Source organism: Erythrolamprus reginae, unplaced genomic scaffold (assembly GCF_031021105.1).
Source record: "Erythrolamprus reginae isolate rEryReg1 unplaced genomic scaffold, rEryReg1.hap1 H_49, whole genome shotgun sequence".
Lineage (NCBI taxonomy): Eukaryota > Metazoa > Chordata > Lepidosauria > Squamata > Dipsadidae > Erythrolamprus > Erythrolamprus reginae.
In genome coordinates this window covers 130581-157391 of record NW_027248505.1, presented here as the reverse complement: position 1 = coordinate 157391, position 26811 = coordinate 130581, and the positions used below count along the sequence as shown (strand labels likewise).

At 46.5% G+C, this 26811-nt stretch overlaps 1 protein-coding gene across 2 annotated transcripts; it reads right to left on the bottom strand.

Annotated features, from left to right (window-relative positions):
• Nucleotides 1-866: 866 nt before the first annotated feature.
• Nucleotides 867-25110, bottom strand: LOC139155714 (zinc finger protein with KRAB and SCAN domains 5-like). 2 transcript variants are annotated; one of them, XM_070730977.1, is made up of 7 exons: nt 24914-25092; nt 21155-21536; nt 14306-14893; nt 12707-12821; nt 9873-9955; nt 8025-8151; nt 867-1884 (listed from the first exon to the last, which is right to left on the bottom strand). In XM_070730977.1, the coding sequence occupies exons 2-7, from the start codon at nt 21308-21310 to the stop codon at nt 1304-1306; spliced, it is 1650 nt and encodes a 549-aa protein (XP_070587078.1). In that variant the 5' UTR covers nt 21311-21536; nt 24914-25092; the 3' UTR covers nt 867-1303. The 2 variants fall into 2 exon arrangements, with proteins under 2 accessions (XP_070587078.1, XP_070587079.1); XM_070730978.1 differs by lacking the exon at nt 21155-21536 and having other exon boundaries at nt 24914-25110.
• Between the last annotated feature and the right edge of the window lie 1701 nt (nt 25111-26811).

Genomic DNA, 26811 nt, shown 5'->3' with positions numbered 1-26811 from the left:
ATGAGAAAATATTATTTTACTGAAAGAGTAGTAGATCCTTGGAACAAACTTCCAGCAGACGTGGTTGATAAATTCACAGTCACTGAATTTAAACATGCCTGGGATAAACATATAGCCATCCTAAGATAAAATACAGAAAATAGTATAAGGGCAGACTAGATGGACCATGAGGTCTTTTTCTGCCGTCAGACTTCTATGTTTCTATATGTCATAGGGACGTGTATGTGTGGCATCAGGATTTTAGAGATGCTTAGCTGGGGCCTGGCCAAAGAAAGGGTTGGGAACCACTCTTTTAGACTGTTGAGGCCACCTGGTTTATGTCCTCAGGGTCACCTGAGTGGTGCAAATGGGTGTGGAGATTTTTTGGATCTGTTGATAGGACTGTGTTATAGACTAGAGAAAGATGATGTCATACCCATTTAGAGGGAGCTGTTCAATGTTGCCTCTTTGACCCTTCTTTCAAACCAGAGCTCCTCTGTCCAAAATGTGGACTTTGCTGTCTTCTGTCTTTTAATACAGATGGACTGCTGAATCTTGTCCTGATGGGTTTGTTCTCCTATGTTGTGCCATGCATTTATGAAGTGGTTGTTTTGTTTCCCCAACGTATAGATCTGCGTGTGGCTCACCGCATTGTACTGCATGTATCACGTTGCTCAGTTTGCGTCTGGACTAGATTTAAATTGAGAATGCAAACGACGGGCTGTCTGCAAGGAGTGTAAATCCTCCCACTCCCCACTATTAGTCAGAGCTGAAGAAGCGTCTTGGATGAGAAGCGAAACATCTTCAAAAGAAAAAACCCCAGAAAAGCTTTAAAAAGCACCAGGATATTGGATGATCGAATATCCACAGACATACATTGAAATGAATTCACTAGCTGGGATTCTAGTTTATTTATTTATTCTTTAGTGTTTAAATGCAGCCCATCTTACCACCTTGACTTGTCTCTGGGTGGCTTACAATAGTAGGGGGGGGGGAAGAGATAAAAAAGCATTTAATATTGATCATTAAATAAATCCAAGCTTTCTCTCAAAAAAACTAGCAAAAAAGAACTTCGGGAGATTCATGTTGGGGTGGGGAAGAGAGGAAAAAAACCCCCAAATCCACATTTCAGATAGCTGCCCAAGGGGGGGGGGGGAGAGAAAGAAAGGCTATTTATAGAGATTTGTAAAGAGTTTGTACCTAGAGCGTGAGGTACTTTCCACGGCAGAGATAAACCATCAGTTTCTGCCCTGCACAAAATTTTTGCTCTTTTGGGAAGCTTTTGGATTTTGAACGCGACCGGCCTGTGCCGCTTCGATGGCATTTAAATTTTGTGACTCGCTAGATGAGAATGGAGAGTGATCCTGTGGCTAAAACTCTTCCCGCATGCCATACATTGATAGGGTTTCTCGCCCGTGTGGATGCGTTTGTGAGAAGTCAGGGTCGCCATCTGACTGAAGCTGATGCCGCACTCGTTGCACTTAAAGGGCTTCTCCCTGGTGTGGATTCTTTCGTGTTCGTGCAGGAGAGACCGGTGGGCGAAGCTTTTCCTGCAGATGGAACACGTATTCATTCTGGGTTTCTGAGCCAATTGCCCTTGGGCGGGCGTTTTGGCAGAATTCGTGGTCTTAGAAACCAAGGTGGCATTTCGCGTGCTCGGTTTCGCTTGGACGGGCGTTTTGCAAACGTTCCTGCTCGCGGATGGCAAAGGTGCATTCCCCGGATATCTTTGGGGGGGCACCGCTACACCTTGGTTGGGACGAATTTCCGAAAGAGAGAACTCGTCCCATCTCATGACCTTGACCCGGTTCTCTGTCCCTTCGCTCTGCGGTTCCTGCTCGGTGGATCTGGCTCTTTTTAAGGATACTTTTTTTGACTCGTCCTCGTTCCGCCATGCCTCCCTCCCTAGAATAAGAGAAAAACCAAGAGAAAACATGGGGGGAAAGGGGATCAAATGAAAACAAAAAAAAAGCTTTTGGTGAGTGAGAGGTAAGGTGAGAAAAAACGAATGCACAGGTATAGCATAGGTGGAACCTCACTCCGTACTGTTTCCCTGAAAAATAAGACCAGGGCTTCTATTTGTTCTGTCTGGATCACTCCGGAAGCTATGACCAACCCAAAAAGATAAGCCAGACACACCGGTTGAATCCAAACACAGTTTTATAACGGTAAAAAGCAAAGAAACCAACAGAAAATGTCCTTACAAGTCAGGAAAGCACTGGAACTCCAAAAGAAGCACGAAAGCAATTGTTCATACAGAAAAACAGGATCCTTAATGCCAAACGAGGCTGTTGAGCTAACAGACCCAAACCTCCCACCGGTCTTCAAGACTGCTGAGCCAGGAACAAAAACGCTGAGAGAAAATGCAGATAACACCAACTCCTCTTTGATAACACTCCACGCTGCCGAAATGGTTCTCATGCCTTATAAACGCTTCCCTGCTAATGGGGACCACACCCAACCCCCAGGTGCTCCTCATTCAACGCTGATAATATCTACGCAGTTGAGTTCTCCTTTGAGCTACGCGTCTCTGCCGCATACTAATGATATCTTGTGCTTCGTCATCCAGGGATTCCAGGGAATCCAGAGAATCAAAGCTACTTGCTTGAGATAGCCCTTCCTCAGGGCTCCCAGGCCTTGCTTCATCTTCACTTTCTTGACTGCTGGCTCCACTGTCCGGATGTACAGAACTCTCCGCTCTCAGACTCCCCCGGGCATGGAGCCAGCAGAGACGCAGCTGGTCTTTGATCTGGCTCAGGCTGAACCACAACACTATTAATACATTAGGGCAGTGACGGCAAACCTATTTGTCACCGTGTGCTAAAAGTACGCATGTGCCCGTACTCCTGCGCACCAGCACCCATGATGCACTGTGTGTGCCTTCCTGTCCATGCACGGGTGCAACCCAGCCCAACCTGGCTCCCAACCCCACCGCTAGCCACTTTTTCCTTATGCAGCAGTGACGGTGCCTCCTCCTCCTGGCCACAACTTACAGGCTGAACCGCCCACACTAGGAGGAAAAAAGAGGAGTTTGCCGAGTGCTGGTGTTGTGATTCAGCCTGAGGCTGCTCAGGGACCAGCTGTGTCTCTGCTGGCTCCATGCCCGGAGAAGGATGACAGCGCAGAGGAGGGGGCTGAACAGTCGGACGGGGGAGAGGAAAATCAGGAATGGGATGAAGGCGAACAGCATGAGAGCCCCGGGGGGGGGGGGGGGCTCTCCCCAGCCAGTAGCTTGGAGTCATTAGGTGATGACGCACAAGCTGTCATTGACATGAGACAGCGACGTTCAGAGCAACGAACGTCGGTTGGCGGGCCCTAGGGGAAGAGCCTTCTCTGTGGCGGCACCGACCCTCTGGAACCAACTCCCCCCAGAGATTAGAACTGCCCCTACACTCCCTGCCTTCCGTAAACTCCTTAAAACCCACCTCTGCCGTCAGACATGGGGGAATTGAAACACCTCCCCCGGGCATGTTTAATTTATGTATGGTATGTTTGTGTGTGCGTCTGTTAGTATATGGGGTTCTTTTAAATCTTGTATAAATTTTAAAGTTTTCTGATTATTTATGATTTGTTTTTATCTTGTTGTGAGCCGCCCCGAGTCTTCGGAGAGGGGCGGCATACAAATCTAAATAAATGAAATGAAATGAAATGAGCAGTTAAAGAGATATTTTCACCATTGAAGTAGAAACAGCTGGGTTTGGGTGTGGTACTCATCAGCAGGGTTTAAAAGGCAGGCAAGCCCTTTAAGCCATGTGGAGTGTTATCAGCTTGGCGTGGCGTTATCCTGTCTTGTTTCTCAGCGTCTCTGTTCCTGGCTTGTGGCCCAGCAGCTTTGGAAGATCCGTGGGAGGTATAGGTCTGCTATCTACAGCTTTGGCTTGGCAGCAAGAATTCTGTATTGCTGCATGGACTTTTGGCCTTCGTGAATATATCTGAAGATACAGCATTTTCCTGTTTGTAAGGACATTTTCTGTTACCTGTGTTTTTCTTGAATTTTATAAAACTGCCTTTGCCTTTTACCAGTGTGTCTGGCTTCTCTTTTTGGGTTGGTATTGGCTTCTGGAATGACCCAGACAGAACAGCTGGTATTGGTAGGAGTGCCATAAAGGCTGCCCGCCTGACTTTGTATCTCATGCAGCAGCAGGAAGCTGGGCATTGCCAGGGCCCTTGAAGCCACCTAGCGGTCTTCGCCCTTCTCGAACAGAGATGGTGAGGAAAGCAGCCTCCCGAGTAACGGCACGGTGGCTTGCAATCTCCGAGCCACGGTGCCACACACACACAGTACCACACCATGCACCCTAGTTTGATGTCAAGAGCCTTTTGTGGCAAAGTGGTTAGAGCGCAGGACTGCAAGCTGCTTCTTCTGACTGTAGTTCAGCCGTTCAAATCTCGCCAGGCTCAAGGCTGACTCAGCCTTCGGTCCTTCCAAGGTTGGTAAAACCCAGATTGTTGATGGCGATATGCTGATTCTGTAAACTGCTCAGAGAGGGCCGTAAAGCATTGTGAAGCGGTATGTAAGTCTAAGTCAGTGATGGTGAACCTTTTTTTCCTCAAGTGCCGAAAAACTGCGCTTGTGGACTATTGCACATCTGTGAGTGCCCACACCTATAATTCAATGCCTGGGTAGGGTGAAAATAGCTTCCCCCGACTCCCGGAGGCCCTCTGGAGGCCGGAAATGGCCTGTTTCCCTACTTCTGGTGGGCACAGTAGGCTTGTGTTTCACCCTCCCCAGGCTCCAAAAGCTTCCCTGGAGCCAGGGGAGGGTAAAAACACCCTCTCCCATTTATTTATTTATTTATTTATTACTTAGATTTGTATGCCGCCCCTCTCCGAAGACTCGGGGCGGCTCACAACATGTAAAAAACAAATCATAAGCAATCAAACAGATGTAAAATATTTAAATATTTAAAAAACCCCATATGCTAACAGTCACACACACAGACATACCATGCATAAAGTAAACGTGCCCAGGGGGAGATGTTTTAGTTCCCCCATGCCTGACGGCAAAGGTGGGTTTTAAGGAGTTTACGGAAGGCAGGAAGAGTAGGGGCAGTTCTAATCTCCGGGGGGAGTTGGTTCCAGAGGGCCAGGGCCGCCACAGAGAAGGCTCTTCCCCTGGGGCCCGCCAACCGACATTGTTTAGTTGACGGGACCCGGAGAAGGCCCACTCTGTGGGACCTGATCGGTCGCTGGGATTCGTGCGGCAGGAGGCGGTCTCGGAGATAATCTGGTCCGATGCCATGAAGGGCTTTAAAGGTCATAACCAACACTTTGAATTGTGACCGGAAATTGATCGGCAACCAATGCAGACTGCGGAGTGATGGTGAAACATGGGCATACCTAGGTAGGCCCATGACTGCTCTCGCAGCTGCATTTTGCACGATCTGAAGTTTCCGAACACTTTTCAAAGGTAGCCCCATGTAGAGAGCATTACAGTAGTCGAACCTCGAGGTGATGAGGGCATGAGTGACTGTGAGCAATGAGTCCTGGTCCAGATAGGGCCGCAACTGGTGCACCAGGCGAACCTGGGCAAACGCCCCCCCTCGCCACAGCTGAAAGATGTTGTTCTAATGTGAGCTGTGGATCGAGGAGGACGCCCAAGTTGCGGACCCTCTCTGAGGGGGTCAATAATTCCCCCCCCAGGGTGATGGACGGACAGATGGGATTGTCCTTGGGAGGCAAAACCCACAGCCACTCCGTCTTATCCGGGTTGAGCTTGAGTCTGTTGACACCCATCCAGGCCCCAACAGCCTCCAGGCACCGGCACATCACTTCCACCGCTTCGTTGACTGGGCATGGGGTGGAGATGTAAAGCTGGGTATCATCCGCATATTGATGATACCTCACCCCATGTCCTTGGAGGCTCTCTGGAAGCCAAAAACGCCCTCCCAGAGCCTCTCTCTGAGCCAAAATTCAGCTGGCCGGCACACACCTACACATTGGAGCTGAGCTAGGGCAACACGCTCACGTGCCAGCAGATATGGCTCCGTGTGCCACCTGTGGCACCTGTGCCATAGGTTCGCCATCACTGGTCTAAGTGCTATTGCTATTGCTGGGTTCAGGGCAAGTCCCTGAAATTTGCCATGCTGGATGCAGCCTGGAGCGCGAGGCTGGCAGGAGGAGGGGATCACTCCTGCCTCCCTCCCCATCCTGCTGTCCCGTGTGCTGCAGCCGACCTGTCAGCTCCTGCTCTTCCCCCTTCAGCTGTTGCTCCTGCTCTTCTGAAGCTTCGCTTCCTTCCCCCCCCTCCCCAATGGACGACTTCAGACTCATGCCAAATTAGGTGGAAAGGGGGGGATTTATTTATTTATTTATTTATTTATTTATTTATTTATTTATTAGTTGGACTTGTATGCCGCCCCTCTCCGAAGACTCGGGGCTGCTCACAACAAGTAAAAACAGTCACAACAATCCAATTAATTAAAATATTAACGATTTAAGAAAAACCCCATGTAATAGCAAACACACACACAAGCATACCATGTATAAATTAACATGCCCAGGGGAGATGTTTAGTTTCCCCATGCCTGACGGCAAAGGTGAGTCTTAAGGAGTTTTCGGAAGGCAGGAAGAGTAGGGGCAGTTCTAATCTCCGGGGGGAGTTGGTTCCAGAGAGCCGGCGCCGCCACAGAGAAGGCTCTTCCCCTGGGACCCGCCAACCGGCATTGTTTAGTTGACGGGACCCGGAGAAGGCCCACTCTGTGGGACCTAATCGGTCGCTGGGATTCGTGCGGCAGGAGGCGGTCTCGGAGATATTCTGGTCCGATGCCATGAAGGGCTTTAAAGGTCATAACCAACACTTTGAATTGTGACCGGAAATTGATCGGCAGCCAATGCAGACTGCGGAGTGATGGTGAAACATGGGCCTACCTAGGTAAGCCCATGACTGCTCTCGCAGCTGCATTCTGCACGATCTGAAGTTTCCGAACACTTTTCAAAGGTAGCCCCATGTAGAGAGCATTACAGTGGTCGAACCTCGAGGTGATGAGGGCATGAGTGACTGTGAGCAATGAGTCCCGGTCCAGATAGGGCCGCAACTGGTGCACCAGGCGAACCTGGGCAAACGCCCCCCTTGCCACAGCTGAGAGATGGTAAAGAAGTGGCGGCTGCAGGGCACCTTTGGCACAGAATCTGATCCTTCGGCAGTGTTGCTTGTTCTCGGTGGCTGGAAAGGAGGGGGGGGCTGATTTCTCCTCCAGCACCCCAAGCAAAAGCAGCAGAGTGAGAACCACTGTGCAGCCCTAGGAGAGTAGCAGGGGCAGGACTGCTTGGGGGGGGGGAGATTATTCTCACTTGTGCCTGGGTTTTTAGATATTTTTTAAAATACAGTAGTACCTCTAGATACGAGTTTAATTCGTTCCAGAAGGGAGCTTGTATGTCGGACAACTCGTATCTGGAACAAATGGCTTTAGACTTTGTTTTTCCCCTCCGAGATAACCAGAAGCAAGGATTCTTATGCCACCTTGTGGACGCTCGGCTCTTATCCCGAATTTGAGCTCGGGTCTCGAAAAGAAATTTCTCTCCCCTCGTGGCTCGTATCTTGGAATACTCGCATGTGGAGCAGCTCGTATCTAGAGGTACTACTGTATTAGATTTGTTCATTGTACACTGTTTTACTATTATTGTGAGCCGCCCCGAGTCTGTGGAGAGGGGCGGCATACAAATCTAATAAATAATAATTAAATAATAATAATAATGCTGGAGGAGAAATCCCTTCCCCCCGCCCATTCCAGCCACCAAGAAGAAGCAGCCGTGTCCCTGCTGCTCTCCTTGGGCTCCCAACCCCAGGTACAGATCTGCGCATGACTCACTGCATTCGTACTGCATATACCACATTGGCTCAGTTTGTGTCTGGACTTAGATTGAGAATGGAAATGACCAGCTGTCTGCGAGGAATACAAATCCTTCCCCACTATCCTGTCAAGAACCGAAGAAGCTTCTTGGATGAGAAGCAAAACGTCTTCAAGAGAAACAAACAAACAAAAAAGTCCTGAAAAAGCAACTTCTGGGTTCAAGCCTGTTGGGACGCAACACGGGGGACTCACCCACAAAGGCCAGGTTTTGGTAGTTCTCCACCATGACCTCCAGTTGCAGGACCACTTGGGATGCGTTCAACAATGGACACTCTTCGTCTGTGAAATACACAGCCACGTCCTCAAAAGACAGCGGACTCTGGAGAGGGGAGGAAAAAAGAGAAGGAAAAGAGGGAGAAAAGGAAATGGAGGGAAGGAGAAAGGGGTCAATGCTACCAGTAGTGGGTTCCTGCCACTACGGCTAACTGCACGCAGCTCTGTGGCTCTGGTGCACGAGCGCGGGTTTGAGCACAATTTTGAGTCCTGCACCTGTGCAAGTAGCAAAATCTTGCACAAGTTTTTTTAAAATTTCTGTGCATGTGGGTCCCCGTGTGAAATTTTGCGCCTGCACAGGTGCGGGAAGCCAAATTGTGCCCGAACCCATGCTCGTGTGCCGGAGCCACAGAGCTGTGTGAATTTAGGCATACCAGCAGGAACCCACTACTGAGTGCCACCCAGGAAAATGTATAGTGGCTACTATTTATTTATTTATTTATTAGATTTGTATGCCGCCCCTCTCCGAAGACTCGGGGCGGCGAGCAACAGTATAAAAAGACAATGTAACAAATCTAATATTAAAAATAATCTAAAAAACCCCAATTTAAAGAACCACTCATACATACAAGCATACCATGTATAAATTCTATAAGCCTAGGAAGAAGGGAAATTTCAATTCCCCCATGCCTGACGACAGAGGTGGGTTTTAAGTAGCTTGCGAAAGGCAAGGAGGGTGGGGGCAACTCTGATATCTGGGGGAAGCTGGTTCCAGAGAGTCGGGGCTGCCACAGAGAAGGCTCTTCTCCTGGGTCCCGCCAAACGACATTGCTTAGTCAACGGGACCTGGAAAAGGCCAACTCTGTGGGACCTAACCGGTTGCTGGGATTCGTGCGGCAGAAGGTGGTCCCGGAGATATTCTAACCCATTTTGGTCTCCCATCCCAGGGGTGAGTTCCTCCCAGTTCGGACCGGATTGCCCAAACCGTTAGTAGCCCACCGGTGATGTAATTTTGGCATCACGGATCTGGTTCTGTCTGTGCTGATCTGTGCATGCCATTTTGGGGGCTGGGGGGATCTTTGGTTATTTTTTTCCCCGGTGTTTGGATGGCTTCTCCTTGCTTTGAAAAAAAGCCCTCCGGCCCATCCCTGGGCTAATATGGACCTTTGTTTCTTCACCCGAAACAGCTGATCAGCTCCTCAGCTGTGTTTCGGGCTGAATCCACCTTCTGAGCATGCACAGAAGTGAAACTGCATGTAAAGGATGTGTGCATGAGCGGAGCATGGTTATGACCCATAAAGCCCTTCATGGCATCAGACGAGAATATCTCCGGGACCGCCTTCTGCCGCACGAATCCCAGCGACTGGTTAGGTCCCACAGAGTTGGCCTTCTCCGGGTCCCGTCGACTAAACAATGTCGTTTGGCAGGACCCAGGAGAAGAGCCTTCTCTGTGGCAGCCCCGACCCTCTGGAACCAGCTCCCCCCAGATATCAGAGTTGCCCCCACCCTCCTTGCCTTTCGCAAGCTCCTTAAAACCCACCTGTGTCATCAGGCATGGGGGAATTGAAATTTTCCCTTCCCCCTAGGCTTACAGAATTTATACATGGTATGCTTGTATGTATGATTGGTTCTTTAAATTGGTTTTTTTTAGATTATTCTTAATATTACATTTGTTCACATTGTCTTTTTTATTGTTGTTAGCTGCCCTGAGTCTTCGGAGAGGGGCGGCATACAAATCTAATAAATACAAATACAAATGAAGTCGTGATGCGCACCGTTAGCAAAGGTAAGTGGAACCGACCCCTGCTCTGACTCCTTTATTCTTACCATAGCTGGCTGGTTGGAAGTAGATCCCTGCCAAGAAACAAGAGCAGACATATTCGGAGGCCTCATCGAAGATTTCTCATTGCCTGTACATGGACAAAAAACGTAGTGGAAAGTGGTTGTTTTATTTGCACACGAAAAAGGCCAAATGGGACAAGGCCCAGCCTGGAGACACTGCAAAGCCCTTGTTTTTCTAGGATTCACACAGCTCAGGAGATGTTCCAACAAACCCTGGTTTGTTTACTTCAATATGGGTTTCTTTTCCCGTTATGCTCAGTAGAAAGCTGGCCCTCAAATCCATTGGAGTCTGCAAAACTGCAGTGACAGAAATTAATACTTTTTAAAAATTCTTTTGCGAGTCTTTTATTGGACAGGTCGTCCTCGAACTTACAACACTTCCCTTAGTGACCATTCAAGGCTACAACAGCGCCAAAAAGAGTGACTGATGACCATTTTCCGCTCTCATGACTGCTGCAGTATCCTCCATGGTAAGAGGACTGACATTTAGAACTCCTAGAATTCCTCCTTCAGTCATGCTAGCTTAGGAATGGGAGTTGAAGTCCACAAGCCTTAAACTTGCCAAGTTTGAATACCTTAGAAACATAGAAGACTGACGGCAGAAAAAGACCTCATGGTCCATCTAGTCTGCCCTTATACTATTTCCTGTGTTTTATCTTAGGATGGATATATGTTTATCCCAGGCATGTTTAAATTCAGTTACTGTGGATTTACCAACCACGTTTGCTGGAAGTTTGTTCCAAGGATCTACTACTCTTTCAGTAAAATAATATTTTCTCATGTTGCTTCTGATCTTTCTCCCAACTAACTTCAGATTGTGTCCCCTTGTTCTTGTGTTCACTTTCCTATTAAAAACACTTCCCTCCTGAACCTTATTTAACCCTTTAACATATTTAAATGTTTCGATCATGTCCCCCCTTTTCCTTCTGTCCTCCAGACTACACAGATTGAGTTCATTAAGTCTTTCCTGATATGTTTTATGCTTAAGACCTTCCACCATTCTTGTAGCCCGTCTTGGGACCCGTTCAATTTTGTCAATATCTTTTTGTAGGTGAGGTCTCCAGAACTGAACACAGTATTCCAAATGTGGTCTCACCAGCACTCAATTTTTTTTTCTTTATCCACATTTCAGCACCTCATACAGTGATTCCATCATATGACTTGCTACTGAATGATAAAATCACAATAGTAAAGAAATTTAGGTATAGAAAGCCATAGATGGTTTCATGCCTAAGCAATTTTTAAATGTTTCTTCAAGCTTTCTCACATGTTCCTATCTTCTTAATAATTTTTGTTATTGCATATTACACATTGCTATAACTTAATGCTGTTGCGCGAAGTTTATAAAATTTAATTTTTGTATTTTCTTAAGATATTAATAATGTAAATATTTTCTCCTGGGATTTTTGGATGTAAATTCAAGAAGAGGTAGTTGGAAACAATGAAGCTTTAAAACAACTGCATGCATTATATCCAATCCTCAGTGTATTTTTCGTAATCGACCTTTGCACCCCTAACCCCGGGATCCTCAAACTTGACAGCTTTAAGACTAGTAGACTTCAACTCCCAGAATTCCTCCTCCAGTCATGTTAGATAGGGTAATTAGAAGTCAAAAACAGCTCTGCTTTTGTGAAAACTGGCAGTTTTCTTCCTGGGTTTTTTTTTTGCAAAAAAAAAAAGGGTGGTAAAGGGTCTGGGAAGCCTGCAGGGAGCTCCTGGGTGCTGGGAGATGGCAAATTTTTCACCCATGTGAAAAATGGGCTGTTTTTTACCCGTTTCCTCCCCCCCCACAAAAATGGAGGCTTTGGGATAGCAAAAATGGCTGCATTCGGTGTATAAGACACACCAACATTTCCCCTCTCTTTTAGGGGAGAAAAAGAGGCATCTTATATTCCCAAAAATACAGTAATCAATCTTAAAGTTGCCACGGTGGAGAAAAACAAGAATTTTTAAAAGGCTCTTTCCTCAAATAAAGGAGAATATTTGGAGCCCTTGGTGCTCTCCGAGGTTGGTTGGTTTCTTGCAGACTTTCCACTCCTCCAAGTGTTCGGAGAGGGGCGGCATACAAATCTAATAAAACTAGACTAAAACTAAACTAATTAAGTAATATCATTCCCCTAACTAGGTAACATCATCAGTGCTAGTCCTAGCACTGAATATGTTACCTTGCTAGTTAGATAATTAGTTAGTTAGTTAGTTAGTTAGTTAGAGAAGAGCAAAATAGATGATTGGGGACTAGAGGCTGAAACATATAAAGAACGGTTGCTGGAATTGAGAATGTCTATCTAGTTTAATGAAAAGAAGGACCAGGGGAGACATGATAGCAGTGTTCCGTTATCTCAGGAGCTGCCATAAAGAAGAGGGAATCAAGCTGTTCTCCAAAGCACCTGAGGGCAGGACAAGAAGCAATGGATGGAAAGTAATCAAGGAGAGAAGCAACCTGCAACTAAGAAATTTCACTGACACTTGAAACAATCGGTGGAACAACTTGCCTCCAGAAGTTGTAAATGTTCCAACACTGGAAATTTTTAAGAAGAGATCCAACAACCATTTGTCTGAAATGGTATAAGGTTCTCTGCATAAGCAGGGGGTTGGACTTGAAGACCTCTAGGTTCCCTTCCAATCTCTGTTATTCTAATTTCTTTTGAACGTCTTCAAGAAAACAACCAATCTCAGAAAGCATCAAGGCTCTGCATCTTTTAAACTTTTGTTTTAACCATCTCAAATTCACCAAGGCTATCCCCGTCTGATAATCCAGAAGTTCTCTGTCTGCCTAGAGATATAGAAGACAACAATCTATCTAATATCTTGATTCTTACCCTGCAATATGGCATCTTCATTCTCTAAGATCTGCTTGAAGAACTGTCTCTGTCCTGCGTCCGAGGGAGCCTCCTTCTTAATTTTTGGGAAATCATCAGCATCCGCAACCAGGCTCTGTAAAGCAGTATCAGAGATCCATACAAGGTTGGAACAGGACAGGAAACAAGACCTCTCTTTTAAGGATTACCTCCCCCCCCCTCAACAACTGTGAAGCTGGGAGTGGTTTGGGGAGAACCATGTATTCCCCTTGGAAATAGCAAGAAGAAAACTTTTAAGTTACTGATGGGTGGGGAGGCAGGGCATACATAGCCTGCATTCAGAGGTGGGTTCCTTCTGGTTCAGACCAGTTTGCCTGAACTGGTAGAAAACCCCTGGTGATGTCACAATGATGTCACGGAACTAGTTTTCTCGGTGTCGGTCCATGGACACTACCATCTTTCTTTTTTGAATTTTTGAATGCTCCCCCCAATTTTTTCCCTGTTTTTTTTCCTTTTGCACATGCATAGAAGCAGAGTTTCATCATCTTGTTTTCGGTTCTTTTTTTGGGGGGGATTTTTATATCTAAGCACTGTGCATGAGGCACAGGCGTGCGGCGTGGGGGGAAGCGAACTGGACTTAAGGTAAGTTAGAATCCACCCTCTTTGACAACAGCATCTGGAGGCTCTGCTCAGATCCTGATGGAAGGCAGTGACCCAGAAGAAAACCACTGCTCCCTCTGCACCACAAAACATCTCAGAATCTCCTCCAAACGAATGTTGACCAAGATCCTCCATGAGCCACACACCTTAAGACGTTAATGGGAAGCCTTCCCAAACTGGGGCGTGACTCAAATCACCTCACAGACCTTGAAAGTACAGTACAGTGATACCTCGTCTTACAAACTTAATTGGTTCCGGGACGAGGTTTGTAAGGTGAAGTTTGTAAAATGAAACAATGTTTCCCATAGGAATCAATGGAAAAGCAATTAATGTGTGCAAGCCCAAAACTCACCCCTTTTGCCAGCCGGTGCCCGTTTTTGCGCTGCTGGGATTCTCCTGAGGCTCCCCTCCATGGGAAACCCCACCTCTGGACTTCCGTGTTTTTGTGATGCTGCAGGAGAATCCCAGCAGCGCAAAAATGGGTGCTTCGCTGGCAACGGAAGTCCGGAGGTGGGGTTTCCCAGCGAGGGGAGCCTCAGCGAAATTGCAGCATTGCAAAAACACGGAAGTCCTCATAATCCCACCTCCGGACTTCCATCTTTTTGTGATGCTGCGATTTTGCTGAGGCTCCCCTTGCTGGGAAACCCCACCTCCGGACTTCCGTTGCCAGCGAAGTGCCTGTTTTTGCAGCATCGCAAAAACACGAAAGTCCGAAGGTGATGTTTCCTATGGAGGGGAGCCTCAGGGGAATCCCAGCAGCACAAAAACGGGCGCTTCGTTGGAACAGAAGTCCGGAGGCCGTGCATCCCAGTGGTGGCGGCTTGGGTTTGTAAGGTGAAAATAGTTTGGAAGAAGAGGCAAAAAAATCTTAAACCCCAGGTTTGTATCTCGAAAAGGTAGTATGACGAGGGGTTTGTAAGACGAGGTATCACTGTACCACCGAAAGGCCACCATCCTCACCTGGATTTTCGGCTTTTTGTCCTCCGCTTGGCTCAAGAGGAAGCCTTCAGCCAGAGCCACCGCCTGACAACAGGTCTCTGCTCCACATTCTCTGATCCAGCTCTTCATGTCGGGAGGCATGATTGTCAAGAACTGCTCTAAAATCACCATGTCCAGTATCTCGGCTTTCGAATGCTCTCCTGGCTTCAGCCATTGGCAACAGAGATTGTGAAGCTGGCTGCAAACCCCTCGGGGCCCAGCACACTTCCGGTAGCGGAACTGCCTGAAGTTTTGGCGCTGGGCGTAGGAGTTACCTTTCTCTTCCCTCAGGATTTTGTTTACATTTTTTTCCCGCTGTTCCCCAGGGCTGCGAGCCTCGGGGATCTCGAGGCTCCCCACTGAATCCACGGCTTCCTCCTTCGATCCTGGGGTCTGCACGGTCTCCAGTAAGATTCGAAACATCTCCTGTCTCAATGGCTTTCTTCCAGCAATGTCTGAATGGCTATAATTGAACCGAAAGAAAGTGGGGGAGGGCAAAGTGATGGCACCACTCAGGGGTGTGTCAAGGATTAAATTACAAGGCAGCCGTAAACCGATGTTAGTAACTCTCTGTAAACAAGAGAAAAATGAGATAGATCAGAGGCAGCAAATACAACAGGTAATAGGATACAATACAACAGGAGTTCCCTTATACAAAATCACAGGAAACATGCAATAGGGTTGATATTCCTGGAGGCGTCTGTAATATGGTAAATGATTTAGCTTTACTAGATAAATGGTCAAAGCAATGGAAACTGCAGTTTAATGTTTCCAAATGTAAAGTAATGCACTTGGGGGAAAGGAATCCTCAATCTCAGTACAGTGGAACCCCGACATAAGAGCTGCTCTACTTAAGAGCAACTCGAGATAAGAGCTGGGAGGGGAGAGATATTTTTGTTCTACTTACAAGCCCAAATTCGAGATACAAGCGCCAAGGAGCTGTCTCCTGAAGCCGAACGCTAACTTCCGCGTTCGGCTTCAGGAGACAGCTGCGAAGCGGCGCGCGTGTTTTAAAAGGTTGCAGCCGGCCTGGGGGGCTTGCCAGCACCCCCCCGAGCCCCCCAGGCCGGCTGCAACCTTTTAAAACACGCGCGCGGCTTCGCAGCTGTCTCCTGAAGCCGAACGCGGAAGTTAGCTCTTTTTCTTTCTCTCTTTTACCTTCCCTTCCTCTATTTCTTCTTTTCTTTCTCCTTCCCACCTTCTTCCCTCCCTCCCTCCCTTCACTCATTCCTCTCTTACTCTCCTCTTTCATAAGTTTCCTTGCTTCCTTCCTCTGTTCCTGTCCCTTCCCTCTTTTCTTCCTTCCTTCCCACCCTCCGTCCATTCATTTATCCCATTCCTCTCTTGATCGCTTAAAGCCGGTCCCTGGTGCAAAAAGGGTTGGGGACCTCTGTCCTACAGGATTGGGTGGCAGAGAAGTTGAACATATGTAAATTTAAAAGTTTAAGAAAGTTTACAAGTTAAGTGAAAGAAACTTCATTATTCATTTATATGTACATGTACATTTCTTCATTAAAAACTTGTCTTTCTGCATAATTTAGACTAACTTTGTGAGTTTTTTGAGGGCTGGAACCAATTAAAATTATTTACATTAATTCCTATGGGGAAAAGTCGTTCGAGGTAAGAGCTGCTCGACTTAAGAGCCCAGGTCAGGAACGAATTAAACTCGTATCTCGAGGTACCACTGTATTGTATTGGCAGTTCTTTGTTAGCAAAAACTTCAGAAGAAAAGGATTTAGGGGTAGTGATTTCTGACAGACTCAAAATGGGTGAACAGTGCAGTCAGGCAGTAGGGAAAGCAAGTAGGATGCTTGGCTGCATAGCTAGAGGTATAACAAGCAGGAAGAGGGAGATTATGATCCCGCTATATAGAGTGCTGGTGAGACCACATTTGGAATACTGTGTTCAGTTCTGGAGACCTCACCTACAAAAAGATATTGACAAAATTGAACGGGTCCAAAGACAAGCTACAAGAATGGTGGAAGGTCTTAAGCATAAAACATATCAGGAAAGACTTAATGAACTCAATCTGTATAGTCTGGAGGACAGAAGGAAAAGGGGGGACATGATCGAAACATTTAAATATGTTAAAGGTTTAAATAAGGTCCAGGAGGGAAGTGTTTTTAATAGGAAAGTGAACACAAGAACAAGGGGACACAATCTGAGGTTAGTTGGGGGAAAGATCAAAAGCAACATGAGAAAATATTATTTTACTGAAAGAGTAGTAGATCCTTGGAACAAACTTCCAGCAGATGTGGTTGATAAATCCACAGTAACTGAATTGAAACATGCCTGGGATAAACATATATCCATCCTAAGATAAAATACAGAAAATAGTATAAGGGCAGACTAGATGGATCATGAGGTCTTTGTCTGCCGTCAGTCTTCTATGTTTCTATGCTTTGCTTGCCTGATAGTCACATTTGAATGAATGAATAAATGATCATTATAAGTCCCAGATTCTCCAAATAAAAGCAATAAAATAACCTGCAGGAAAATGAGACAATGACACACTCCTCACAATGGAAGCAATAATCTGTCCCCGACTGTCTATGGAGGTTCTTTGTCATCCAGATCATGGGCCCTATCTAACAAAATGAAATTCAATACAGAGAAAAGAAAAATCCTACACTTATGTAAGAAAAACCAAAGATATACATATAAACTGGGTGAAACCACACTCAATAGCAGTGACTGCAAGAGGGATCTTAAGAGTCTTGGTGGACAACCAGCTAAATACAAGTCAGCAGTGTGCGGCGGCAGCCAAAAAAGCCAATACAATCTTAAACTGCATTAACAGAGGGATACAATCAAGATCAGGGGAGGTACTAATTATACAGCCTTAGCAAGATCACAACTAGAGTACTGGACCCAGTTTTGTTCACCATACTGTAAAAAAGATGTTGAGACTCTAGAACAGTGGTTCTCAACCTGGGGGTCACCTAAGACCATGCAAAAAGACAATTTCCCCATGGTGTTAGGAACTAAAGTTTCTATTCTGGCGCCTTAGAACATATTCACTGCAAAAACATTTGGACTACCACCTCAACCAAGGAAAATCCATTGATGCAATTTATATAGACTTTTGCAAAGCCTTCGATTCAGTGGTCCACGACAAACTACTCCTAAAACTCAAATCGTATGGCATCTCAGGACTTCTCCACAACTGGATTACTGCATTCCTGTCAAACAGGCAACAAATTGTCAAAATTGGTAGCACCATCTCCATCCCTGTCATAAGTGGCGTTCCCCAGGCAAGCGAACTAGGTCCTACTCTCTTCATCTCTACATCAATGACCTCTGTGACCATATCGAAACCAACTGTGTTCTTTTTGCCGACGATGTGAAACTTTTCAACACCACTGACAACACACTCACTCTCCAAAAAGACCTGGACTTTGTCTCAGACTGGTCTAACAACTGGCAACTTCAAATATCAACCAACAAATGCTCTACCCTCCACATCGACAAAAAGAATCCAAACCGCACATACGAACCGAATAAACAATCTCTCACTGCTAACCCACACTCAGTTAAAAGACCTTGGAATGCTAGTATTGAATGACCTAAGTGCTAAAGCCCACTGCAACAATATCGCCAAAAAAGCTTCTAGAGTTGTTAACCTAATCCTACGCATCTTCTGCTCAGGCATTCTCCAATGCACTGCTGCGGAGAGTCCAACGTGGGTGATACTTCAGCCTGATTGGTTAGGGACTGAGTTAAATTATAATATTAATTAGCTCCACCCTGTAGACCCTCCCTTGTAGCTCAGTTTTAAAAACTCAGTCGTAGTGATAGGGACTAGAGTTTTTCTCTCTCTACCTTTATAGGTTAATTAATTGTTTAATAAAGTTTAACTAATGTATTATTTTTCCTTGTCTTTCTCTCTTTTGTACAGGAACCTGAAGAGGACAGAAGACAGAGGATCTCAGGTTGATACCCCCCCGTGGGCAAAACCTGCAACCACATACGTCCTAAGGCTTTTTGCCCCCCGTGGGCATAGCCCAGAGGTATAGCTCCCCTAGACTGGGTCCCTGACCTCCGTGGCCAGACCCCTTCCTTATGCCTAGTGACTGGATGTGGAGCTGTAAGTAGACTGACGGTCCCTAGCCTCCGTGGCCAAACCTTAGGCAGTCTAGAGGGGCGAAGGTACAGCAGCCCCAGAGGCTACCCTCCCCTCCTTCTCCTCCTACTCCCCAAGGTAAAAAAGAACCTTTGAGTTCATTCCCGGGAGGATCGGCAGCTTCAAAGGACCGCCGAGGGCGGCAAGCCGACAAGCGGACAGCGCTGACTTTTTCTCTGCTCGGATCGCCGGAAAGCCGCCGATTCGGCGGCAGCACGCCCAGCAGGAGCCCGACGCCCAGCTGATAGCAGCAGAGGCGTCGGAGGAAAACGCTGCAAGCGATTAGGAGTGAGAGCCGAGAAGCCCCCGCAGGAGAGTTGAGGCTGTAGCCTGCTCTCAGGGGAGCTCGGAAGGAGCGCGACGGTTGCGCCCGCCATTTTTGGGCGCCAAAATAATGCGCCACCATTTTTGGGCGCCAAATCATGCGCACGCCATTTTGGACTGAAACCGGAGGTCGAGCCTGACCATGCCCACGACAACCAGGGCAGCGCCATCTTGGGTGAGACTGCATTTCATCTCACCCATAAGTGGCAGGGGTCTTTTCTCTCAGCTACATTTCTTCAAGCAGCAATTGCAGCTTTCTATAATAACCTGTGAGTACCGGGATGGCTGAACAAACATCCATTGCCCCTGCTGAGACCCTGACCAGAAGGGATGAAGCACCAAAATCAAGTGCCAAGTCACACCCCTCTCGCTCTAAAGCAAAGTCCTCCTCTACCCTTAAAGAGGCAGAGAAGAAGATAAAGGCATTAGAGGTGCAGCTAGAGGCCGCCCAAAGGCAGGCATCGCTGATTCCTTTGCCTCCAGCCCAGAGCACAGCTGCTTTTCAAGCCCCAGCACAATGGTCACCCATGGGCTCCCCAGGACCAAGGGGATCAATGATGTCAGGGCACAGCGCAGAGCTATCCCCTGAGAGACAAGCATATCAACCTGCTGAGGCATCACAGAGACCTGAGCTCCCACTGCCTCAACCTAGTGCCTGGTTCCAGCTCCCACAACAGAGCTATGGAGCCCAAATTCCATCAGCAACATTCACCCCTTCAGCAGCAGGCTTGCGAGCCAATGACACCTGGCAATCTATGTCTCAGGCATTACAGGAGATGATCACTAATGCCTATACCCAAGGACTGTCCATGGGTGCTCAGCAAAAGCCAGCCACCCAGACCAGACCAGTCAGAAGGGACCTTTGGTCAGTACCTATGGATTCCTCATTCCCACAGGAATCAGAGATGGATGAAGGGGAGGTGGATACAGACAACGAGCGCGAGCTATCCGAAGATGAGGGTCCTCCACCAGAGCGGCCCATATCAGCTATGCTGTTTAAACGTGCCCTCTATGACATCATGCTCAGAAAGGCCAAGCAGGTCACCACGGTGACATCCACTTCTAAGCCTGCTGAAGCAGCAGTTGGACTGCAACTGGCAGAACGACTCTTCACGGAGCCACAGCCGGAATCTTACCACATTCCATCTTCCGGTTCCACATAAAGAGCTGATAGATAAATTAGTGAAGATTGGACTTAATCCCTGGATAGTTCAATGGATTTGCAGCTGGCTGAAGCGTAGACATCAAAGAGTTATTGTTAATGGCGAGTATTCTGAGCAGAGTCAGGTTACAAGCGGTGTGCCACAAGGGTCTGTTCTGGGTCCTATTCTTTTTAATATGTTTGTGAGTGACATAGGGGAAGGTTTGGTAGGGAAGGTTTGCCTATTTGCCGATGACTCTAAAGTGTGCAATAGGGTTGATATTCCTGGAGGCGTCTGTAATATGGTAAATGATTTAGCTTTACTAGATAAATGGTCAAAGCAATGGAAACTGCAGTTTAATGTTTCCAAATGTAAAATAATGCACTTGGGGAAAAGGAATCCTCAATCTGAGTATTGTATTGGCAGTTCTGTGTTAGCAAATACTTCAAAAGAAAAGGATTTAGGGGTAGTGATTTCTGACAGTCTCAAAATGGGTGAACAGTGCAGTCAGGCGGTAGGGAAAGCAAGTAGGATGCTTGGCTGCATAGCTAGAGGTATAACAAGCAGGAAGAGGGAGATTATGATCCCGCTATATAGAATGCTGGTGAGACCACATTTGGAATACTGTGTTCAGTTCTGGAGACCTCACCTACAAAAAGATATTGACAAAATTGAACGGGTCCAAAGACGGGCTACAAGAATGGTGGAAGGCCTTAAGCATAAAACGTATCAGGAAAGACTTAATGAACTCAATCTGTATAGTCTGGAGGACAGAAGGAAAAGGGGGGACATGATCGAAACATTTAAATATATTAAAGGGTTAAATAAGGTCCAGGAGGAAAGTGTTTTTAATAGGAAAGTATACACAAGAACAAGGGGACACAATCTGAAGTTAGTTGGGGGAAAGATCAAGAGCAACATGAGAAAATATTATTTTACTGAAAGAGTAGTAGATCCTTGGAACAAACTTCCAGCAGACGTGGTAGATAAATCCACAGTAACTGAATTTAAACATGCCTGGGATAAACATATATCCATCCTAAGATAAAATACAGAAAATAGTATAAGGGCAGACTCGATGGGCCATGAGGTCTTTTTCTGCCGTCAGACTTCTATGTTTCTATGTTTCCAAAATTTTTATGGACAGCGTCAAATGCCCTTGGCAAAATCCAGCGGCGGCCCAGGGACCGTCCATGATGGATCGTAAGTTTTATACCTTCGACCCAGAAATCGAGAACTTACTGGTCTTCCCAACAAGTGATGAACCAGTAGCGAGCCTTGTCTCGAATGCAGTGGTTCCGTCAGAATTGGCTGAAGGCCTAAAACCGGAGGACAGGAGGGCCGAAACCTTGATTCGAAAGACCCATCAGATGGCATCATGGGCTTTGAGAGCGGCATCAGCGGCCTCTTACTTCAACAGAGCCTGCATACTCTGGCTCCAGGAAATGCAAACCAGAGTGGGGCCAGAGGATGGGCGCCTTAGGCAGGACCTAAGCAAGCTGATCCTGGCATCAGAGTTTTCAGCGGATGCCACGCTGAATGCGTCAAAATTTGCCTCCAGAGCAATGGCAACTACCTTGGCCTCTCGCCGACTGCTCTTTCTTCCATCAATGGTGATCATGCCCTGAAGTGAAAAAATATTGGATGCAACTCAGAAAGTGGTGACAATCAATGTAGAAATTGAATGTACAGCAGAGTTTGTTCTATTAGGAATTATTAGTAATTTGTATGAGAAAAATGTTAAATATTTGATGTTACACATCATAACAGCCACAAGCACTGTTTCCTGTAAGCTGTGCGCATGCGCCCCCCCAAAATATCCCCCTGCGCACGGAGCCGGGCGTTGGAGTTGGGGAGCAATGAAAGTGCGGAGGCGCCGCGCGTGCTCCCCATCCCCCTGCCAGCCGTGGAGCCGCGGCCACCCCCGCCTCCCCACGGTGCCTCCAGCCCCCTCACACCCGTGGCCTCTCGCCGCTGCCCCCCACCCACCCGATCCACCCCCTCTCTGGCTTTCTCCGCCTCCCACCTTGGGGTGCAACTTCTCCCACGGCGGTGGCAGCTGCGGCTTCTCCTCCTCCTCATCCGCACTCCCAGCCAGGGGACTGCGAGAGAGTTTTCTCCGCGCGCTTCGGGAATGCCCACCCCTCCCCTCTCGCAGCCCCTTCGCTGAGAGCGCTTTTGTCCCGAGCTTTCAGCAAGGGGGCTGCAGTAGAGGCAGGGCAGGCGTTCCCGAAGCGCTCGGAGAAAGCCCTCTCGCAGCCCCCTCGCTGACAGAGAGAGAGCAACAGACAGAACAAGATGGAAAGAGAGAGGGAGAGAGAAAAGTGAGAAAGAGAGAGAGAGAGAAAGAGGGGAGAGAGGGAGATAGCAAGAGAGAGAACAAGAGAGAGAAAGCAAGCAAGAGAGATAGAAAGAGTGAAAGAGAAAGCAAGCAAGAGAGAGAGAGAGAGAAAGAAAACAAGAGAGAAAGTGAGAGAGAGAGCAACAGACAGAGCGAGATAGAAAGAAAGGGAGAGAGAAAGTGAAAAAAAGAGAGAGAGAGCAAGAAGGGGAGAGAGAAAGAGAGAAATGACTCTTGATTTAAAGCATATGGTAAAAAGCACACAAATAATGACAGAGAAAAAAAAACCCAGCCTCCTTTGTGTGTGTGTGTGTGTGTGTGTGTGTGTGTGTGTGTGTGAACTCTTGAACCATGTCCAATAGCCCTCACCTGTTATTGGAAATGGTTCAAGAGTTCACACACACACACACAAGTGGGGAGGAGACAGGGATGGAAAAAGAGGAGAAGATAGTTATAATAGTAATAGGTTTTGTTTTTGTTTTATTATTAATTTCTTTTAATAAAAAAGAAGGGAATTATCTATCTATCTATCTATCTATCTATCTATCTATCTATCTATCTATCAACTATCTATCCATCCACCCACCCACCCACCTATCTATTTATACTTCTATGCCACCCAGACACTATACTTTTCTGCCCACACCGGAAAAAAAATTAGAGGGAACATTGGCCGCAAGAATAGCCTATGCAAAAAAATGGAAAAATCAGCAGATCCCAAGCGACAAGGAGATAATCGGGAAAATATATGAATGTGGAGAAATGGACTGTTTGACCATGGAGCTGAACGATCAAAAAGACTCAGATTACTATGCTATTTGGATGAACTGGTACAACCGGATACAAAAAAGAAAAGCAAATCAACAATAAGTGATAGAACATCATAAATCTACAAATGTAAAAATGAACAATCAATGTAATGTAATGTAAATATATGGATGTTAAACCACCTGAAAGTATTGGAAGGTATTATGTAAATATTAAAAATCAATAAAAAGAATTTTTTTTTAAAAAAAGAAGAGGACTAGAGGACCTCCATGGTGTTCTACTCTACATTCTACTCCAGTGTTTCCCAACCTTGGCAACTTGAAGATATCTGGACTTCAACTCCCAGAATTCCCCAGCCAGCACGGCTGGGGAATTCTGGGAGTTGAAGTCCAAATACCTTCAAGTTGCCAAGGTTGGGAAACACTGCTCTACTCCACAGGTCACCAATCTATTGACTGGTGGTCCATGGGAAAATGTGGGTGGTCCATGAAGAAATCTTGGCTGCTGGGCCAGATATGTCCCGAGTCTACGGACAGGGGTGGCATACAAATCTAAATAATAATAATAATAATAATAATAATAATAATAACAATAATAATAGGGACTGACTTTCCCAACAACATCAGCAAGCCACCATCAAATAAGAGTCAATTATTTTGTAATAATTACACTACTGTTAATAATTTTGTTACAATTAAACAACCTTTAAAGATTCTGCTATAATTAAATATGCATTTATAATTTTGTTATGTTAAATAATTTTGTTATGTTACTAGATAAATGGTCAAAGCAATGGAAACTGCAGTTTAATGTTTCCAAATGTAAAATAATGCACTTGGGGAAAAGGAATCCTAAATCTGAGTATTGCATTGGCAGTTCTGTGTTAGCAAAAACTTCAGAAGAGAAGGATTTAGGGGTAGTGATTTCTGACAGTCTCAAAATGGGTGAGCAGTGTGGTCGGGCGGTAGGAAAGGCAACTAGGATGCTTGGCTGCATAGCTAGAGGTATAACAAGAAGGAAGAGGGAGATTGTGATCCCCTTATATAGAGCGCTGGTGAGGCCACATTTGGAGTACTGTGTTCAGTTCTGGAGACCTCACCTACAAAAAGATATTGACAAAATTGAACGGGTCCAAAGACGGGCTACAAGAATGGTGGAAGGTCTTAAGTATAAAACGTATCAGGAAAGACTTAATGAACTCAATCTGTATAGTCTGGAAGACAGAAGGAAAAGGGGGGACATGATCGAAACATTTAAATATGTTAAAGGGTTAAATAGGGTTCAGGAGGGAAGTGTTTTTAACATGAAAGTGAACACAAGAACAAGGGGACACAATCTGAAGTTAGTTGGGGGAAAGATCAAAGGCAACATGAGAAAATATTATTTTACTGAAAGAGTAGTAGATCCTTGGAACAAACTTCCAGCAGACGTGGTTGGTAAATCCACAGTAACCGAATTTAAACATGCCTGGGATAAACATATATCCATTGTAAGATAAAATACAGGAAATAGTAAAAGGGCAGACTAGATGGATCATGAGGTCTTTTTCTGCCGTCAGTCTTCTAAATGGATGCATTTCATATTAATACTGTATAATGGAAGTTCTCTGATCATTATTTTACAAATGTATTTTTTTTTTTAAAAAAATCTTACTAATTGCCAGCGGGACATAAATTATGAATTAGGGTCCCTGGGATTTAAAATTATGACCTGAGGTCCCTGAGGTCCAAAAGGTTGAGGAGTGGACCCCTGCCCTACTCTACTTTTCTACTCTACTGCCACCTTCAGGGATTTCCGTTGGGACACAAAAGAAGTCAAGAACTGGGATCCGATCGCAGGTTGTCCCCCCACCCACCCCCGCCCGTATCCAGACGACCTTGTGACCCACCTACCCAGCTTCTCCTGACCCGAGTTTCAGCTAGTTGCACCCCTCCAACTACATAAACCACAGGTGACGGTACTCATTGCGTTTGCCCTCCAGAAGGCAGGAAGCGGCGGCCAGGAGAAGCCAGATGAGCCCCCAAGGCGGCTCCATCGCTTCGGCGGTCCCGTCGCGAACCTGCTTGTAACCAAACGCCCCCGATTGCGCAGGCGCTCCCGATTCCGAACCGGGATTCCCCTGACGTCCTGGCAACGCGGGAAAATCTCTTTGAATTATTAACGAGTCCACCCTGGGAGGGCGTGTCGAGCGTGACGTAAAAATCAGGGGGGGGGGGCGGGACTAGGGGGAGAAGCGGTTAACACCTGAGAGTTGTGGTCTGATGGAATCCAGACGGGAAAACTGCCTTGTGCAGATTAGAATGGCTCAAAATGGAGGCTGGGCGGGCGGCAGAAATAGTATTCGCGTTCAGACGACTCGGGCAGGCAGGCAAGCGGTGGCCTTGGCACAGCATAGTAAGCTGGCTTAAGGTCAAACTTCCTTTTTTGTGATTGAGCGCTGCGCTAGGTTGAAACTCGTTGTATTTTGCGGATGGAAAAGGGAGGATTAATTTAATAACGAGGGAAAGATTTGCAATAAGGGGGAAAGATTTGCAGCTCAGGGTTGCAGGAGCCTCCTTTCAAGCTTATGTTTGAAAGTTGTCAGTGACTACAATCTTTGTTGTCACTTTTCTGTGAACACACTGGCAGACATTAAAAAAATGAAAGTCTGATGCCCGCTTTCCAAATAAATATGTACCCATGTACATATGCTATACAATCCCAGCGACCTGTGAGGTCCCACAGAGTTGGCCTCCTTAGGGTCCCGTCGACCAAACAATGTCTGCTGGCGGGACCTAGCGGAAGAGCCTTCTCTGTGGGAGCCCCAACCTTCTGGAGTCAGCTCCCCCCAGAGATTCGTACTGCCGCCACCCTCCTCGCCTTCCGAAAGAGCTTTAAAACTCATCTTTCCCGCCAGGCTTGGGACTTTTAGATCTTCCCCCTGATCAATGAATGTTTTAAGTATGAAGTGTTGAATGATTGGTTGGATAGGTTTTCCTTTCTTTTAACTGAATTGAAGGGTTGTTTTTAATGCAGCATTAATTGGATTTATATTATTGTCCTGTTTTTGTATATGCTGTGAGCCAGCCTGAGTCCTTGGAGAGGGGCAGCATACAAATCCAATTAAATAAATATGTACATATACATACACATTGTTGTGGTTAGCTCTGGCCCAGCTCCTGCCCCAAGGACTGTGGATGTGGGGGAGACATCCACATGCTGCAGGCCTGTTTTGCCCCGCCCCCCGTGGAATCTGCTGATGAAGGCTCCTCTGACCAAGAAGACATGAGTGACAGGGAGGAGAGTGTGGCAGACAGCTCAGGAGATCAATTATCTAGCTCCTCCTTGGATTCAGAACAAGAGTTAATGATACAGCCACGCATGCGGAGAGCGATGCATAGGCAACAACAACTGAGAGATTATTATCAAAGAAAATGAGGCCACCTGTGGTTGGGTGGGACTGTGGTAATTAGTGAGGCTGCTATAAATAGCAGCCTGTGGGTTTGGCCATTGTGGAGGATTATCTGATCCTTGTGTTTCGTGACTGCTTTACTGACTTTGACCTTTTGTGTGCTGATTTTTCCCCACTTTGAAACTTAACCAGAGCAAAGTGTGTTTCACTTTGTGAAAGAAGAAGGACTGTGAATTGCCTCACAGCTGCAAGCTAAGTATAACAGAACTGATAAGGGACTTGTACAGATTACCAGTTTGTTTGGAGACGAGTGCTCTTTGCTATACCAAAAGAGGGCTTGGTTTAAGTGAATTTTCATTATAAAGAACATTGTTTTGAATTTTCAAACGTGTGTGTGTC